The 18,328-nt window shown below is 44.4% G+C and overlaps 2 protein-coding genes across 2 annotated transcripts in view; one reads left to right on the top strand and one right to left on the bottom strand.

Annotated features, from left to right (window-relative positions):
• Positions 1–307: 307 nt before the first annotated feature.
• On the top strand, positions 308–1,361 carry gsx1 (GS homeobox 1; the record flags this gene model as incomplete). The annotated part of the gene is made up of 2 exons (XM_080749076.1): positions 308–782; positions 979–1,361. The coding sequence occupies exons 1-2, from the start codon at positions 314–316 to the stop codon at positions 1,359–1,361; spliced, it is 852 nt and encodes a 283-aa protein (XP_080605202.1). The 5' UTR covers positions 308–313.
• Positions 1,362–12,826: 11,465 nt separating this feature from the next.
• The window catches only part of arhgap31 (Rho GTPase activating protein 31), a 38,925-nt gene continuing 33,423 nt past the window's right edge, over positions 12,827–18,328 (bottom strand). Inside the window, exons 10-13 of the mRNA XM_080748640.1 lie at positions 16,587–16,965; positions 15,769–16,100; positions 15,248–15,396; positions 12,827–15,132 (exon numbers count right to left, since the gene is read on the bottom strand). Coding sequence (XP_080604766.1) covers positions 13,018–15,132; positions 15,248–15,396; positions 15,769–16,100; positions 16,587–16,965 — 2,975 coding nt within the window. The 3' untranslated portion in view covers positions 12,827–13,017. The remainder of the gene's footprint in view (positions 15,133–15,247; positions 15,397–15,768; positions 16,101–16,586; positions 16,966–18,328) is intronic.

The raw sequence follows: 18,328 nt of genomic DNA, 5'->3' as shown, positions 1-18,328 counted from the left end.
GTACATTATGCAGTTCATTTAGTTAACAAGTGAAATAATGGGGAAGCGTGCAGTGGGAATGCCAAGAGAAAAGGCACAAAACCCTATTGAAGGAGCTCCTCTCGCATAGGCTGCAAGGCGTAACCGTCACATGGACGAAACCGGGTCCTCCGGCGAACTATTTAAAGAGGAGGGCTTTCAGCACCACAGAGCTGTCCACCCTGCATGCGAGAGCACCACGCAACTACACTGACTCACTCTCCATCCATCCATCCATCCTCTCGTTCACACTTGCTGCAGACTCAGATAGAGAGAGCGCAACAGGTCTGCAAAGATGCCGAGGTCCTTTCTCGTGGATTCCTTGATTTTACGCGAGGCGAGCGACAACAAGGGCGGCGACAGCAGCCCGCCTCTGTTCCCCTACGCCGTGCACTCGTCGCACCACCACCACCCGGCGCACCACGGCCTGCCGCCGGCCTCCTGCCACTCCAGGAAGGCGGGCCTGCTGTGCTTCTGCCCGCTGTGCATGCACGCCACCGCGCAGCAGCTGCAGGCTCAGCACCACCACCCGGTCTCCTCCTCTGCCTCCTCTCCGCCGGGCCTGCCGCCGCTGCTCAAGGCGTCCTTCCCGGCCTTCGGCTCGCAGTACTGCCACGCCGCCTCGGCGCTGTCGCGGCAGCACCACCACGCGTCCTCGAACCTCGCCGCGCACCACCACCACGCGCACCACCACCACGGCCCCTCCATCTACCAGGCCGCGTACACGGTGCCGGACCCGCGGCAGTTCCACTGCATCTCCATCGGTGAGTTGACGTTTTTGCTTGAACTTGAGTTACAAAGTGATTTAACTCCAGAGGGTAATCTGGACTCTTTGGTCCAAGAGTCCCAAATTACAATACATTATGTCTATATCTGGAAAGCTTAAAGTGATCTGATTTGAGTGGTATTTTTACCCCGATATTAACCTGTTTCTCCCCATCACCGCTTGTTTCAACACAGAAAGCAGCAACAGCAAACTCCAGAGCAGCAAGCGCATGCGCACGGCCTTCACGAGCACGCAGCTGCTGGAGCTGGAGCGCGAGTTCACGTCCAACATGTACCTGTCCAGGCTGCGGCGCATCGAGATCGCCACCTACCTCAACCTGTCCGAGAAGCAGGTGAAGATCTGGTTCCAGAACCGCCGCGTCAAGCACAAGAAGGAGGGCAAGGGAGGCAGCGGTCACCACAGGACCGCAGGCAGCAACAACACGCACAGCTGCAAGTGCTCCTCGTCCTCGCTGTCGTCCGCGCGCTGCTCCGAGGAAGAGGAGGACGACATGCCCGTGTCGCCTTCCTCCTCCTCGTCCGAGAAGGAAGACGTGGACCTGTCCGTGTCCCCGTGAAGAAGAAGTGTGTATGATTCGCCAAGAGAGACTCACACCCCCCAAAGAACTGTTTTCTGCTGTGAAGTTATGGTTTCAGTGGTTCTCAAACTTTGGAATTTCGAAGGTCTCCCGTTAACTTTGACAGCGTACAAATGGAACCCAATGGATCCGCTAGGGTCCATTTGGTTCCATTTACGCCGTCAAAGTTACAAACTTGTATAAGGGTCGATTTAGACCCCCATAAAGGATAGAGATCCCCTGAAATCCACTTTGAGAAACACTGAGTTATGTTGAATACAGGCAGCCAAAAAACTAAAAGAGAAAGGGACAGTCCGACTCCAAACTGTCTGTTCAGATGTTGTACATATGGAAGAGAATATATAAATCAGGGGGGATTTTGCCCCCCCTGAAAAGCATTTGTATACATGTTGTACGTTTTTGTATGTAGTTTTTTTCTGAAAACGCTCCACTTAATAATTGTTGTTGCCGATCCGGTGATGGTGGGCATAGCATTATATACTGGTAATTTTTAACGAACCCAAATATGAATAGCAACATTTGTTTATTAGTATTATTTTGGGGGGAAAGACAGCAGTATTTTTATTTTGTATACATTGTAAATAGGCTGGTTTAGATTCACTCTACTACTGTGACGAGAAATATGGAAAGCTGGAGAGTGTAATTTCACCGAGGTTTAAGCTGAAATTATATCGTCAGTTGTAATGGGGGGGAAAACATATTTATTTATTTAAAAATGTTGATACTTAAATAAAAAATATTTCTGAGCGGCAGATTACGTTGTCTTGAGTTGCACGTTTTACTCTTGCGCACCACTGGGAGCGCATGCACACACACACACACACACACACACACACACACACACACACACTGTGTGAAATATGAAACATTATAGGGACTATGCAGGCCTATACATTATTTATGTGGCCTATACATATTTATAGGCCTATTTGATAATCAAATCAGGTATTCATGAGTAACAGTGGCTAAGTAGCCGAGTGGCCGTGGATTAAACACTGTTTAGATTTATGTACATTTTCATCGCACATTAGAACGGCGCCGAGGCAGCGCTCTTGCAACAGGTGAAATACATTTTAAACCATGTACAAAAAACACAGTAACTTTCAGACTCCGGAATAAATAAAGATACTGAGATTTATTCATGTCTAAGAAATAAGCACAATATCTTGTAATAATTTGGATGGATGGACATGATGAGATGCTGCGCGCGCGTATACGGGCGGTTTGGTTTTTATTTGTATTTTATGTAGGCATTTAGCGGTTGTGAAGGCTAGTCGAAAGGCAGACAAGGTCAAGGACTACTGGGCTCTTTTTATCATCTCTCCACGGGGCAGAAAGGTGTTCCGTTCCGGTGCGTTTTGTGGGCGCACAAAAAGAAACACAGTCTGGAGAGTATGTATCGTCCATATCGACGTTTAGCTCACTCAACATTACGCGCAGACAAGTGATGTTGGAGATAGGATTCACTGAGCTACAGAATCCACCCCGGACTCCCCCGATGAGTAAATGAAATGCTTGGTTAATCTCTATAGAGTGCACTATTTAAGTGACAGGATCATCTCAGCCTTGTCCCAGGGGACACTCCATAAGACCCAAACATTAGCAGGGCTATATTCTACTGGGGGCCCTCACTCGGACGTTTTCCCAGAACGGCTATAGGGGCTGCTGTCACAATCTTTATCTGATCTCGCGCTGATCCGTCTCGTGTGACTGACTCAATAAACACCGTGGGGTGTGCATAGGTTTCTCGAGTGCACACACAGACTGTGGCCCTTAATACATTTATCTGTGGAACGAGGAATCTGATGAGAGAAAGAAAAGGCGGTTCGGTGTCCATAACCCTTGTCATTGTTCTACTGTCAACATTAACTGGCGCTTTCACTTTCATGACTTCCAGGTGTGTTTTAATCGTCGTTTTAAGCCTATTCAACGCCGTTCAATTCATTGCGGATCATAAATGTGTTGATTTGATTGAGTTTTTATTATGTAAAGCTAAGTATTGTACTTTGTATGCCTAATGTAAATCCGGATGGATACGAGAAAATTATGCCACGATTCGAAATAGCACAGTGTTTTTATTTTTCATTTTTTTTAGCAATGGACTTGACCATTGTGGTTGTTAGCCTATATATCTGCAAGACTAGACTAAAATGTGTATGAGATTAGTGGCTGTAGTTTGGAAAAAAAATGCATGCACTTTATGATCATTCAAACATATTTTTTTTAGAAAAGGACCCCGTGGTTTTAAAAGGACATGTTGACTGAGTTGCTGTTTTGGTTTGCGTATTTACGCACGGTCTTTGAATCAACCATGGCTGAACAACATTGCATTTATTGTGTGGAATAGAGTTTAAATGGTATTTACTTCCTTCCAAACCTATCATCACCACACAGACAACCAAAAAAAGAGCTCTTCTTAAATAGGACCGTTGCATATTATGCACATACTATACATTGTAACTTCGGGGGATGTGAAGTTTCTCATGTAAACTTTCATTTAATTGTTCACTTAACCATTTTAACAAAACCCCCAGACATTTGCATTTGTTAAGATATGGGATTAGACTATTTTGTTAATTGCACCATAGAGCCCCATTTTGCTCAGCACTCCTCTGCAAAAAAAAGAAAAAGAATAAGCGCCCTTTATCCATTCAATAGCCCGGGGGTATGTGTGCGCCCTGGGGGAGCTTATAGCCCTCTGCTCCAAATGCTCAATTTATTTATTCTTAATTTTGTGCCGATCAATTCATTGAAGCGAAAAGGAGCACGGTGTCTTTTTAGAGCAGAAGAAAGGAGGCTTGTTGACGTAACCCTGACGGAGCCGAGCGGAGAGGAGGAGAGCCGCTTGAGTCAACAGGCTCCCATCTAGCAGACTCGCCCTTGTCTTTATCCCGGCTAATTTTTTATTTACGGCCTTTCTTTGACATGTCTCTTATCTATCAGATTAAAAGAACAGCTTGTAACAAATCAGTCTGCACGATTTACAACAGCATTAAAAGGGGACAAAGGGGGAGCCCGGCCCGTCACTACCTGAGAGTCTGGTAGACGGGGCGCAGCGGAGCAGCTGATTCGATGGTTTGAAAATACGCACGAAACAAAATACTTGAATCCTGAAAAAGAGCCCTTTGTACGTTTCTTTAGAAATCAAGCAATTCTGCATGACAAAGGACAATTAATAAGCCGTCTTTTCACGACCAGCAGCTGGTTTCCCCGTCAAGGAAAGTTGGAAAAAATTCAGACTGAATGCGCGCAAAAGCCCCTTTGCGCGCAGACAGCAACCCAAGGTGACCCATTTGGCACCGCTGAAATAACCAAGCCGAGGTAAAAGCGAGGGAACTGTCAAAAACATTTAAGCTGAAATATCTTGAAATTGCAAATCCCTTTATGTGGAGGGACGCTGCCGATGTGGGTTAGAGCTTTACAAAGGAGCTGGTTAAGTTGGAGAGCCTTTGGAAGCGGACACGTGGCTTCTCAATGAAGGGCTCTTTGGTCCCGCGTGGCTCTCTGCGGCAATGCGCATTAAACGACGGTTTAAACTTACTCAAGTCCCCATACAAGTAGACAAATAGAACCTATATGAAACCACGGCCACGAATTTAGACAAAGTATCCTTTGAAAACATGTTAATAGGCCTACTTTTAGACATTTAGGGCGCATGTTTACGCGAATTCCAAGAGTATTTGTGTATATACCTATATTTTTTTAAACCGTGTTATTTGTTTGGGTGTTGTTTTCACCGAGAACTGTTTAGAGCTATAAAGTTACACTTTGAAGCATCTTGCCCTCACAATATTTTGTGTATAGACCTATAATATAAATATGGATATATTATTATATCTTTAAAAAATATAGAGTTTGTTATTTGTGTGATTTTAAATGGTCACATATTGTACCTTTTCATTATACACATATCCTAAATATTTAAGCAAAATGCAGACTATTAAGAATATTAAACGTGAACAGTTCTCAACACAGAATGCTTTTGGAAACAACACGACCAATTCAGGAGTGGAGTGGAGTCACTTTACATTCAATTTGGTCACATTTCCATTTTTCTTTTTGTGTGTGGAGTGTGGAACAGTGGAAACTGGAAAGCACCATCACCCTGCTTGCCGAGGTCTAATAACTTCTCTCAAGGACATTATGGAGCCTTTTGAACTCTTGCAAATGTAGCTACAAACAACAACAGTTTCACTCTGGCAGCAGCGGCAGAGGAGGACAACAGTCAGTCACTGCGCACACAAACTTCACTGATGATGATGATCGTGACCTTGGAAACTTCACGCTCCTCGCTTTGTTCCAACAACTTAACAAGCCTCGTTCTGTTTGAACCGCGGCGTGGATAAATAAACCAACAACACATACATTCAAAGCTGGGAAAACACCACTGTTCATTTTTTTTGCGTTTGTCTATTAAAAATAGCAGACTTCGTGCCGCGCTGCATGCATGCGAGCTTGTAGACTATTTGCTTTTTTTATTTTTATTTTTATTCATTTTTGAAAAATCTTAAAGTTTTAGAATTACTGATTTAGAAGACCTTTGTCGAATCGGTGTCAGGTCTTAATGGGAAAACACAACACAACACAACACAACACAGCAGCAACAAGTTCCCTAATCAGCGGCGCTGACATGAAGCTAAACGTTTCTCTGGCACCTGTTTGCTTCATCGTACATTGTTTGCTTCATCGTACATTATCCTCTCCCTCTCTCCCTCTCCCTCTCTCTCTCTCTCTCCCTCTCTCTCTCTCTCTCTCTCTCTCTCTCTAATTGAATATGCATCGCAGCATACCAGGGGCAGAGTGTTTGCCCAGGGGAGAAAGAATCCAGCTATTTAACTCTATACACCGGCTGTGTCAAAGGTCGACAAATAATGAACTGCACTGACTTGGAACTGACTTTTGTATAAGAGCCTGCACGTTTTGGCTCTCAAAAGAGACCCTGGGCCAACTCTCACCCGACATTAGGCTACTGGTGATCATTGATTGGACGACATTGGCTGCTGAAATTAGATTTGGCCATTTGGGGCCACGAGATGAGATCCCATGCAGGACAGGGGATTATATTTTTATTCATATTCCCAGGCTTTCTGAAATCTATACAAAGCACTTGAGTGGAATATATTGGTTTAGGCTATTGCGGTGGTTCTCAAACTTTTTAATGCCAAGGACCCCCAAATTGACACTTATCAGCCCGCGGACCTCCCATTTGAAAAGATAAGCCAGGGACCCCCAGTTTGACATGCATTAGGCTACGGACCCCCATTTAATGGCATTTCTATCTCAGAGTCTCAGAGATAGAAATGCCATTGAAATTCCATATAAATTGGGGTCTCAGACTGAGACCCCAATTTATATAACATCAATGTTAATTTAACCCAGAGAATATAGCTTACAAATGTAATGTTACAAAATACATTTGTACACTCAGGTCCACTTGGTTCCATTTGTACTCTCTGAGTTACATAGGCCTATATACACATATAAGGCTCCATTTGGTTCCTATCATTTAGCTGGGATCCCCTGGAACTCCCTCAAGGACCCCTCATGGGTCCCCGGACCCCACTTTGAGAACCATTGGTTTATAGGTTATATTCAGGAGCCAGAATGCAGATGCATGGTATTGTATCTTTTCCGATATGCTATCAATAGCAGTATCACCATGTTGGACTCCTTTATTGTCTAGATAAAAGTGAACCAGCTCATGGTGCAGCCACCTGTTGTCTGACTGAGTCAAAGCCCATATATGGAATGACTGGTCAAATAATTTTAGCTACTGACTGTAGTGTGTCTTGACTTGTTCGGCCTAAATTGTTATTATTAATTTGTTTTTAATGAATGCAGTAATACTAATAGGCAGACCTATTTCCCCCTTATAGTATAAAGTAAAGTAGTCTATTTAAGCAAACGGTAAATAAAAGAATATAGGTCTTAAATTCACACCCAAAATATATATATATATTTTCTTCTTCTTCTATCGATTATACTCACCCCATGCATGGAGACTTGAATTCATGGATATTATTTTGTTGTTGCAAATGCATTTGTGTCTCCATCCGGAATCAATGGGTTACATTTATTATAATCAAATAATTTTCCTATAAATATTATTCAACTCAAGTCTCCATGTGGTGAAACTCCTTTAATAGAAGCAGCATAGAAGCCAGAATTATTTCATATGGAGTTGGCAACGTGTGTAAAGCAAACAATCTCACACGCCCACGCATAGGCCTACTAGAGTTAACACAACAGATTGTAAACAAAACCAAACCAAACATATCACCACCACTTTCTGTGCCAAGATTAGCCTACTCTGAGACTGAGTAGCACTATAATACCTTGAGACAAATAAGTAGGCCCAGCCTATCCAGCTAGACCAGTGGTTCTCAAACCTTTTCATGTCAAGGACCCCCAGATTGACACTTATAGCCCGCGGACCCCCATTTGAAAATATATGCCAGGAACCCCCATGCATAAGAGAAGATTTTTAGGGCTAGCAGAGATTCCTAGCCATTTTAATTTGAAGGACCCCCAGTTTGACTTGTATTAGGCTACGGACCGGGTCGGACCCCCATTTAATTACATTTTTGAGATTTCTTTTGTAAAATCAATGTTAATTTAACTCTGAGAGTGTACAAATCTGACCAGGTTCCATTTGTACACTCACTAAGTTACATAACCATAAGGGTCCATTTGGTTCCTAACTATCTATCATTTAGCTGAGGACCCCTGGAACTCCCTCCAGGACCAATGAGAACCAACTTTGAGAACCAATGAGATATAGGCATATAGCTGAACCAATCAAAAACAATCACTGTGTCAAATAGTTTTCCATATAGCTTTGCACTGCAGTGCACCATGTCAACAACACTTTACACCAGGCATGCATGTTCAAAAGGTTTGAGGTTGCACCAAGGGAAACATGCAGGCCAGTAGCGCCATCTGGTGGAAATGACAAGAAATGCAAGGTGTTTTCGAAGGAGACAACTCAAATAAGCTGCATGTTGACAGACAGGAGGAGGCTATTGAAACCTTGTTAGGTCAAAAACTGTTGGCCTACAACTTTAGATCTTCTACACATGCCCAATAAACGTATAAACGTCCATAATAAGCAAGCCCTCTACCGCGCTTGACCACCTTCCAATAGCTTTATACAAGGTGAAAGTCTTCTTTCCTACTGGGGTCCTTTGTAGGCCTACTCATTTAATTGAGAATTGAGTTATACCCCGTCAGACCCTTTGCATCCGAGTTTAAGTTCAATGGCTTATTTTTAATTGTTATCTTTTAGTTAGGCTACATATAATAGGCCAGTGAACATGTCTGAAAGACACGGTCCTGTATAACAATTTTAATGACTTTAGGACCTTTTTAATAACTAAAGAAATTAAGAAAGAATGAATGAAAGGAGATTACTGCATCAAAAGCAATCAACAAACCAAACAACAAAAAACGGTCCACTGGATATTTACATTTCAGGCATTTGGCTGATTGCTTGAAAAGAGTCTGCGATATTGGACATAAGTTATTTATTTTATCTTCAACAGGTGTCGCTTTATCCAAGGATAATAAAGAGACAGGAAACCGAGAGGGCAGAGGGAGAGGAAGGACATGATGAAGCAAAGCAACACAACAAGTCTACAGCCAGGAATCGAACCTCGGCACGCTGCAACTATCTCCACGCACGCACGCACGCACGCACCATCCGGTCAGTCCTTTACTTCACCTATACTTTTAGCTCCTAAGCAAACAGATGTTATCTATTCAGGAATGTATGTCAGCATTTGGAGTTAGTTTAGTTTCACTTTTGTATTTATTTCAAGCATCCCTATAACCCTTTGGTCCATTTGGCTCCATTTGTACACTCTCAGAGTAGCCTCGGAAACCCAGGCTTCTTGCTCTCAGAGTTACAGACCTGTGACGGTCCATTTGGAACCCCCTCATCGAGGAACCCTGAGGGTCCCTTAACCCCACTTTGAGAACCCCTCGTTCCAAGTTTTACTACAACTAGAAAGATGCAATTGGAAATTGCAAGCGTGGTTGCCGATATATATATCTATATCTATTATATTCTGCAGCAAGCTAACTTACTAATGTGAAGCTCGACCAATACTCGAGCTAGCACCACTCCCATTGATTCCCTATTGATTCCCACTCCCCCATTGAACTCAACGGATTTGTCATTCACAAATAAAGTTTATCTAGAATAAGGGTTATCTAGTGGAAAACATAACGTTTCCCCAGGATTACAGTGTGTTGCCCTGTCGGGCAACCACACTAACAAGAACACTTATGAATATACGACTTTGTGATAATAAATCATCTCGTTTTTATTACCAATGTCAGGAAAATATGTCCATGGAATTGGCTAATACACAATTCTTCATAAAAAAACAACAACAACATGACTATACTGATAAAGGTAATACTGCGGTGGAAAAGAATATGTATGTAAACCATGTTCATCTGTAGCTTTTAATTTGTTGTCATTTAAATTACTTTGATTTCAGACAAACTCCATTATTTACGGTGTAGTCTGCATGGTGCTCGGCTGATGCTTCAGGCATCGTTGCTGTCCGCAGAAACCTCTTATCTCCATAATATGTATTTTTGGTGTGTTTTTTTTCGTAAATCAACACCCTACTTGATCATATACTACAGCGTCACACATAAGCATCAAAATGAGCAGATCTGCAAGCTTGAAACGTGCTGCGAAGCAACACGTTTTGAGCTTGTAGATCTGCTACTTTTGAGATTTGGGATTTTGAATCCTGAAAAGTAATAATAGCTTTGAAAGTATGAGGTTTCCACCCGACAGAGATGTTGTGCTCTTGTAAAGCTCAGGGCTAGAATCAGGGGCGTCACACCAAATTCTGGGCCCTGGGTACAAGGATTCACTGCGGGCCCCCCATGAAAGCTAACTATTGAAAAATAGCAGATATACAAGCTCACATCCACCTTGGGCCCTAGTAACTCAGTCCCACTTTCCTACCCCTTGTGACGCCCCTGGCTAGAATGTCCACAGAACACAGCATGCCTCGCTCTACTGGTGGCTCTGTCACTTCTTGGTGAAGGGTGTTTTTCTTATTTATATTTTTTAATCTTTTGTACAATATACTTGGAGATAGAAACTGCCACTGGAGACTTGAAGTTATCCTGGATTTAAAGGAGTAGTTCACCCCCCAAATGACCTTTTTTCTATTGATTACTCAAGCCATGGAGACTTGAGTTCAATAATATTTTTTTGTATTTGTCGCATTCACAATAATTAGATTACAATAAATGTACCCCCATTGATTCCGGATGGGGACCCGAATGCATTTGGGTCCCCATCCGGAATTAATGGGGAAAAATGTACTATAGTAACATTTTTGTCTTAGGAATGCGACAAACACCAAAACATATTATTGAACTCAAGTCTCCATGGCTTGAGTAATCAATAGAAAAAAAGTCATTTTGGGGGTGAACTACTCCTATAACCTTTCACAATCTAGTCATCAGAAAAATGGTCAACCATAATGATATGCATGTCTGATGAGAAATGAAGGCAGTGATCCCTGTGTAAGGGTAATATGTGAACAAACAAAACACAAAAAACAAATAAAAAGGTCAGTCTTGCGACGTTTAATACTGATATTATGCTGCTGTTGCTTAATGCTTATACATTATTACACATAATGTCTTTATGATACATCTGTGGAAGCCGTTTCACTATGATACTCTTCCTCACTACAATCTGGCGTGGCGGCAATTTGACTGTTGACCCAAGGCGGGAAAAGAAACAGTGAACAATGTTTCCTAACAATGTAAATGATCACTTTGTTTCTTTATCCTCATAATCCTTCATAATGTATGTATATATTCATTGTTTGACTGTATGTCTCATGCGGGATAGCTTTTCTTGTCTTCTCTATCATAACGTTGTGGTTGTAACAGCAGTGCTGATTGAGCTTATGTACATTACTTCTTCTTTAGACTACAACACAATTGCAAAAATATAAAATATTAAATAAAATGTGAGATCAGACAACCAAGACCGCGATACTTAGTTGTCATGAGACAAAACCAGGAAACGATGGGCTCACTGGGCTTGATCCTCGTTGACTATTTGAATGCACCTCGATATTTAATTAAACCATCATAGTGCTGCTACCAGCAGTTACAAAATGCTAAATATTTAAGTCAACAGCAAATCACATTGGAGGCAGGGTGTCCTTCTCCCATTCACTGTCAATGGATTCATGAACCACTTTAACCATTTATATACTTCATTTGACTGGAGTCCCCCAGGGGTGTACACCAGGTCCCCTCATTTTCCCCCTCAAAACTAGTCTTGTGTAGTCAGTCGATTAAAGATTTCCACCTATTGATACATCTGGGGACTTCTGAAGTCAATAACTGGGCTAGAAACAGGGTGGTCCAGGAGGTAGAGTGGCCAATTGGGAACCGTTCGATCCCGGGCTGTCCCCCAGAGATACTGTCCAAGTGTCCTTGAGCAAGACGCTGAACCCCTAATTGCTCCCGATGAGCAGTTTGCTGCCTTGCATGGTTTCCTCTGCCATCGGTGTATGAATGTGTGTGAGAACGGGTGAATGTAATGCACATTGTATCCACAACTTTCCAACATCCCATCGTGCATTGCGCAGAAGTTGCACGGAGCTTCAGGCGCCGCAGCCGAGTGTGATCTACAAGCTCACAGCGGTTGCATCTGCGACGCGACGTGAGCTTGTATGTCTGCTGTTAACCACAAGTGTCCTACACATAATTATGCTCCAGTAAATGTTTGCGGAAACAGGTGGATACAAATGCACAATTTACCATTTAACAGCGGTGAGAATGGCTGCTGACAAACTGATGCTTTGAAAACCAGATGATCCTGATACTGTCCCAATAATATGAAGCACCGCCCGATAGTCTTTGCAATGGTTCTGCGATGCAGTTACATTTAACAATTCTGAATTGTTTCCACCCTGTTTAAGCCCATTCCATTCACTGAATTTAGATTTCCCCAGACATATAGGGTACATAGGCGGATGTCTCTGATTGTCATGGCTACACGAGACTACCTCTAAACCGAATCTCTACGCAGAATATAGCCGATCTACAAGCTCACAAAGTTGTGACACAACTTGCAGTCAAAAAAAGAAAGAAATTGAATAAATGAAAACAATGATACATGTTAATTAGAATCTTGTGTAGAATACTTATTAGTTCCACAACTGAAACAAGTAAAACAAAAATAGCACAATTTCCTCTCATTTTAAATAGTGGAAAGCACCACTTCTAGATCACAGTGCCAATGCATACATTGTATGGTAAGAGTCAAGTTCACGTCATATACAGTAACATGTCAGTTTTTAAAAGAATAAATAAAGACAACTTCAGCAAAATGCAGACGTTCCAGAAAAAGATGAAGTCAGATTTAATGTGTCTTTCATTGCCATCATTCTCGTCTTGGATCTTTCATGTCTTATAATATATATATATTTTAAAAGCGATTTAAAAAAGAAATGTAATTTTCTGATTTGTAAAACATGTCAACATATCATCCACGCTACTCTCTCAATTCACCGGATCCACTATACATGTATTTACACTTGCACATTCCCATTGTCAGCGCCGATCTCCTGGTCCATTCAGTTCACTCAATCTGCCTGTGGCTCCTACTGTCAAATATCATGGATCTCCTCTGTGGCTGGTAGAAGCAGCTCGTTGACGTCTCAAGCCTCTGTCCACTCTTTGGAATAGTCATTTTGTTTTGAAGAGCGATCCCCTCCGGGGTCCTGAGGTTCTCCGCCATCTCTTTGGAGAAGACGCCGAGTGCCGCCGAGTCGGGCAGGCTCTTGATGGGCGAGAGGGGCAGCTTGCCGTGATGGTCGTCCATGATGGGGAACGGCGGGCTGAGCAGGATGAGACTCTGTGGCCTCTGCCTGTTCCTGAAGGACGGCCTCTGCAGGAGGTTGGTTCTGTTGGCTCTCGGGCAGTCGACGAACACGTCGACGTTGGGGGTGTTTTTCCTCCTCATCACCGGGAGCTCTGGAGCGAGAGACGTTGTCGCCTTCACAGCCGCTTCCACCGCTTTCTCCGTGCTCGCCTGCCGTGGGTGTTTGGCGGACGCAGGCTCTTTGTTCTCCAGCTCCTCCTTCAGGTCCGCGATGGTCTGAGGCGGCGCAGCGCTGAATTTCTTCTCTGCACTTACTTTCGGGTGTTCCTTCTCCGGTCCCTTTACTACTGCATCCACATCCTTCTCGTGTCTGGAGTGAGGTATCTGACTGTACTGCACCTTGGGAGGTATGACCGGCACGGCCTTGGCCTGGCACGTCTTTATCATGTAGGCCGACCTCACCGACGTCACGCTGACCGGCTCCGAGTTGCGGCGCAGCGGGGCCTGCCGGTCGCCGAGGAAAAGCTCCAGCTCCAGGGGCAGGACGCCGTTGCCGGCAGGCCCCGACGGGGTCAGCGAGCCTCGCTGGCAGGAGGTAAAGGTGGAGGAATTGTGATTCTGTTGGTTGGAAATGTCTCTGATGCATCGGTGGCCCAAATCCAGGTTGAGGGAGGTCGGCCTGTGTTTGGCCGGGGAGTTCTCTGGTCTTCTCTCGGAGGGAGACGCCTCGTGAGACACCTGTCTGTGGAACCTCTGCGATGACGGCGTAGGTTTCAGCTTGGCCGTGTGTGTCTGTGTCGTGTTACTGGCGGCCGCACCAGCTCTGGTGGGTAAGGGCTGCAAATTGGTCCCTTTCATTTCTGCTTTGCCACCGGAAGCTAGCGAGTTGCTTCCTGACACCAGTTCTGTGCCCGCAGCGGGACACGGTCTATAAGGTTCCTTGTTGCATTTCAACGAGGGGATCGAGGCGCCTCCCTCCTTTGAGCTCAAACCTTCCACGGCGAGCACATTAGCAAACAGTTCACTTATTGTAGGTTCGTGGAGGGGACTGGTGACCCACTGTTTGGTGGAGCTGAGGTCCTCCCAGGATTCCACCAAGTCCAACTCCTCCAGGTTCCCCACACACCCATCTTCATCGTCAAGGTTGGCCAGCAACAAGGTCCTGGGTCTGTCCTTCAAACGCAGCGATAGCCTCTGAACTCCTCCCACAACCTCCGGAGTAACGTCTTTTGTTAGCGCCTCGCCGCCGGGGGACTTTTTGTCAGTCTGAGGAACTTCACATTTCCCTGGTTCCTCCGGGCTTGTGCCTGCGGTTGACAGCATTCTATCTGATGTGGTGGTGTTTCCCGCCGGCGAAGCTTCCGCGGCGTGGCTTTGTGTAGGAAGGTCTAAGCCGGTGCGTGTGGAAACATCTTGCCAATGTTTAGGGTCGACAGTTTTGTCAACGTTCGGAGGTTGAATCTTTGGAGAAACGTGATGCAGTTTATCCTCTTTTTTATCACGTAATTCGAGAGGATAAGGGTGGGGATTCTTTGTGTTCTCACCAAGCGGGAACTCAAACTCTTTGTCAAATGAAAATAGGATATCGGACTCCGAGTGTTGTTTTCTGGCAGGGTGCGATCCAGCGGATGGAAAAAGATCAGCAGTAGTCACACTTGAAGCCTGATCTCTGTAAAACAAAGAGAGAGTTGGAGAGCTGCACCTCCTCTTGGGGTGGACGTTTGGCTTTAGCCTGACGTCCTCCCAAGTGCTCTTGGAACAGAAAACGGGCTTAAATGTCTCTTCCAGTATGTCAAGTTCAGGTTCAGTGATTTTCAGCTCTTGGTGGAGATCAGACCATAATTCAGTCCCGCTATGGGATGATCCCTTGTGCTGCGAGAATAGAAACACAGTACCATATTTATTAAGAATGATTTAATCGTGAAAATGAATCAATGTTATTATCACCAGTCATTCTAGAAGAGCTAAGTGCTGGTGAGGGTCTTACCAGTTGTGTTTCCATGGGCTGGTTATGCAGTTGTTTCCCAGGAGATGGCGCTGTATCTCTGTCTTCTCTTGCACTTGGAATGGAAGACTGTTCCAGTTCAGCAGTGTCCTTCTGCCCTCCCGGAGCCTCCTTCACGTCTCCGCTCCAATCTAAGCAAGGGGACACAAGCTGGATGTTAGATTTTGCACTTTGCAGAACTGCACGATTCACCACCATGCATGCAACACGACAAACAAGTAAGTAAGTAAGCCTTGCCAAGACAAGACAGAATCTCCTGTCTCTGTATGAGGCAGCTTGATCAAGTACAACTCTTTCCCTGGACACAACGCTAGTATTTTGAGGGACTCAATCCAACTCTTAATGCTGAGTGCCAAGCTAGAAGCATTGGGTCCCATTTCTATAGTCCTTAGTATGACCCAGCCGGGGATCAAACCCCAACCTCCCAATCTCAAGGCGGGACACTCTCAACCACAAGGCCTAGAGAGTGTTTTTCAACTGTAGTCAAAAGAACATGCCCATACCCTCCTGCCTGCCACTCGTGGCGGTCTCCACTGTGCTCTTCTCCTCGGACGCTCCTTGGCTCTCTCTCAGGCCGTGTCCCACGGCGCCGTCGCTGTGCGGCTCTGAGAGCGCGACGGCCTCTCTGCTGGGTTTCAGTGCAGCAGCTGTGGCCGGCTTGTCCTTCCCCAGCCCCCCCGGCCCCCTGCAGGGGGTGCTGTTGGAGCTGATGACCGCGGACACGCGGAGGGGCACGGACACGGCGAACGGCTCCGATATGTTGACGGCCTTCCGCTGGTGCCTGGGGGAGGACTCCAGAGGGAAGAAGCTTCCGGGAAATGAAGGCCTGGATGAGCTGTGTAGCGGTGGTGGGAACAAAAAGGAAATAGTTCACAAATTATGAAAACTAGAATTAGTTTATGTATTTTTTCTGTTAGGGAAAGAAAAAAAAAGATTACCAACTGAAACTAACTAAAGCAAACTTATAGAGAACATGTTCTTAATTTTAGTATTTGTCAATATTTCATGCAATATTTTGGGTGGACATGAAATATGTGCCAGTTTTAAGCCCTCCAAAAATAGTGAAAAATAGCCGATCTACAAGCGTAATTTCGCTTTAGCTTTTTTTAATCTATCCCTTGACTACCCCGTATCACACAAAGAAACTGAAACTAACACTAAAACTAAACTTAAACATAAGAAAAATATAAACTAAACTACAGTAGCAACCCTGCTTTAAATCTATATACAACTTTAAAACTCAAATCCCTTTGAATCAAAAACTAAAATTAATTGAAAAAAAAAAATAATAATAATAAAAATACAAAACCATAATAATAACCTGGGCTGGTGGGAGGTGGAGCCTGAGTAGAGCATTCTCCTGCTCTTCGGGGAGGTGGGCTTGTAGCCGCGGAGGTCGTCTCCCTTGAACACCTTGAGTTGTTCTGGGAGAGCTTTCTGAGGCGGAGACGAGGACGACGAGGCACCACCACCACCAGCGGTGGAGGAGGAGCCCGCCCCCCTCTGGTTGGCGTCGGGACTGCAGCCTCCCGTGGCCCCCTCCCCCGCGCTGCCGCTCTTCCCTTTGCAGTCCCAGTCCTCCTGCTCCTGCTCGCTCAGGTCGTACAGGGAGTCCGAGCCCAGCGTCCTGGACTTCTTGTCCGGCACCAGACCTCCGTTGGATCCGCTGGACGGACCGGCGCTTCCTGTCCTGTCATCGTCTGTGTGTGTGGGAAAGGCAATGGAAAGGGGAAATAATGATTCAACCATAGACTGTAAAAAAATATGGACAGTGGAAAGCCATTGGTTTCTATGCTGCGCAAATGAAGCTTTTTTTGGCCGTTGTATGGGTGCCGTCATCATTGTTTTAATGGTAGCCAAGGAATGCTATTGGCTGCCAACGGTCATGTGCAACCGCAGGGATGCATGGGACATTGTCTTGAGCTTGCCAAAAATAAAGCACATGAAGAAGAATCATCACAAGCCTATGCACACGCCCCTCCTACAGCATACCCTGCTATAACATCAAATATAACATAAATTGGACCATATTTTCACTAAACGCAAATCATGGTGATTGAAACGAGGCTTTAAACTTGCGACAGGAACCATAAAGTATTTAAGACAATCTTTATTAAGGTAAGAAAATCAAATGTAAAAGTTCGGGGGAAATTTATGGAATCCTATGGAGAACATGATGCTACTGGTACCAGAACAGCACAACTAGCGGCCAATCATAGGAACTTTCAGTTCCGTGTTTGCTTCATTTTAAATCGGGACAACTACGCCCCTGGATTCAACTAAGCGCAATGACACTTTGGTAGAGCTTTGTGTTGTGTAGTTACCTTCATCATGATGTAATAGGCTTTATGCACAGCAGCCATATTGGCAAGAAATAGAGTAGTGAAGTGTGACGTAATTTACACATCCTACCTGGTTCGCGGTTTTCTTCCCCCATTCCGAATTCCCATAGACCTTTTTCATATTGCGTCATATAAGAACTGTGTTCCTATTATAAACAAAATTATCTCAGCGGTATGACTCTTATGGATATGAAGAATCAACTGATGGTGAGAAAACGCTAATGTTACTGTCGCCAAATTAGTTACTTTTTCGCTAGAAACAGGCTTTATCAAATATTAGTGATTGACTATCATAAACCATACAGAGCATGCACCTCGCCGACAATATCACAAAGACTGTTTGTTTATTTTTGGACCGCAATGCTTATATGAGACGATTTAAGGTGACTCAATGTTATTCTCCATAGTGAATTACTTCCGTGGAACCAGGGGATGAGCGATTCCCGTCATGACTTCACTGTCCTATTGGGCCCCTTCCTTACTTCCACTTAAGGTGTTACCAATGATACCGATGAAGGCTCTGTTCCATTTAATGTAGCTCAGTGGTTCTCAAACCTTTTGATTTCAAGGACCCCATAATTCTGCACGAGAGTGAACAAATGGAACCAAATAGACAAAATGGTAAAACTTGCTTCCATTTGTACACTCTCGGATATTTCCAATGATTATGGCTGATGTCCATAGAGACTATTGAGAGGAAAAATCATGTTAGTGTCGAAGT

This window comes from Nannobrachium achirus (genome assembly GCF_963921795.1).
Source record: "Nannobrachium achirus genome assembly, chromosome: 19".
Classification (NCBI taxonomy): Eukaryota; Metazoa; Chordata; class Actinopteri; order Myctophiformes; family Myctophidae; genus Nannobrachium; species Nannobrachium achirus.
This window is presented reverse-complemented; position numbering and strand designations above follow the sequence as displayed.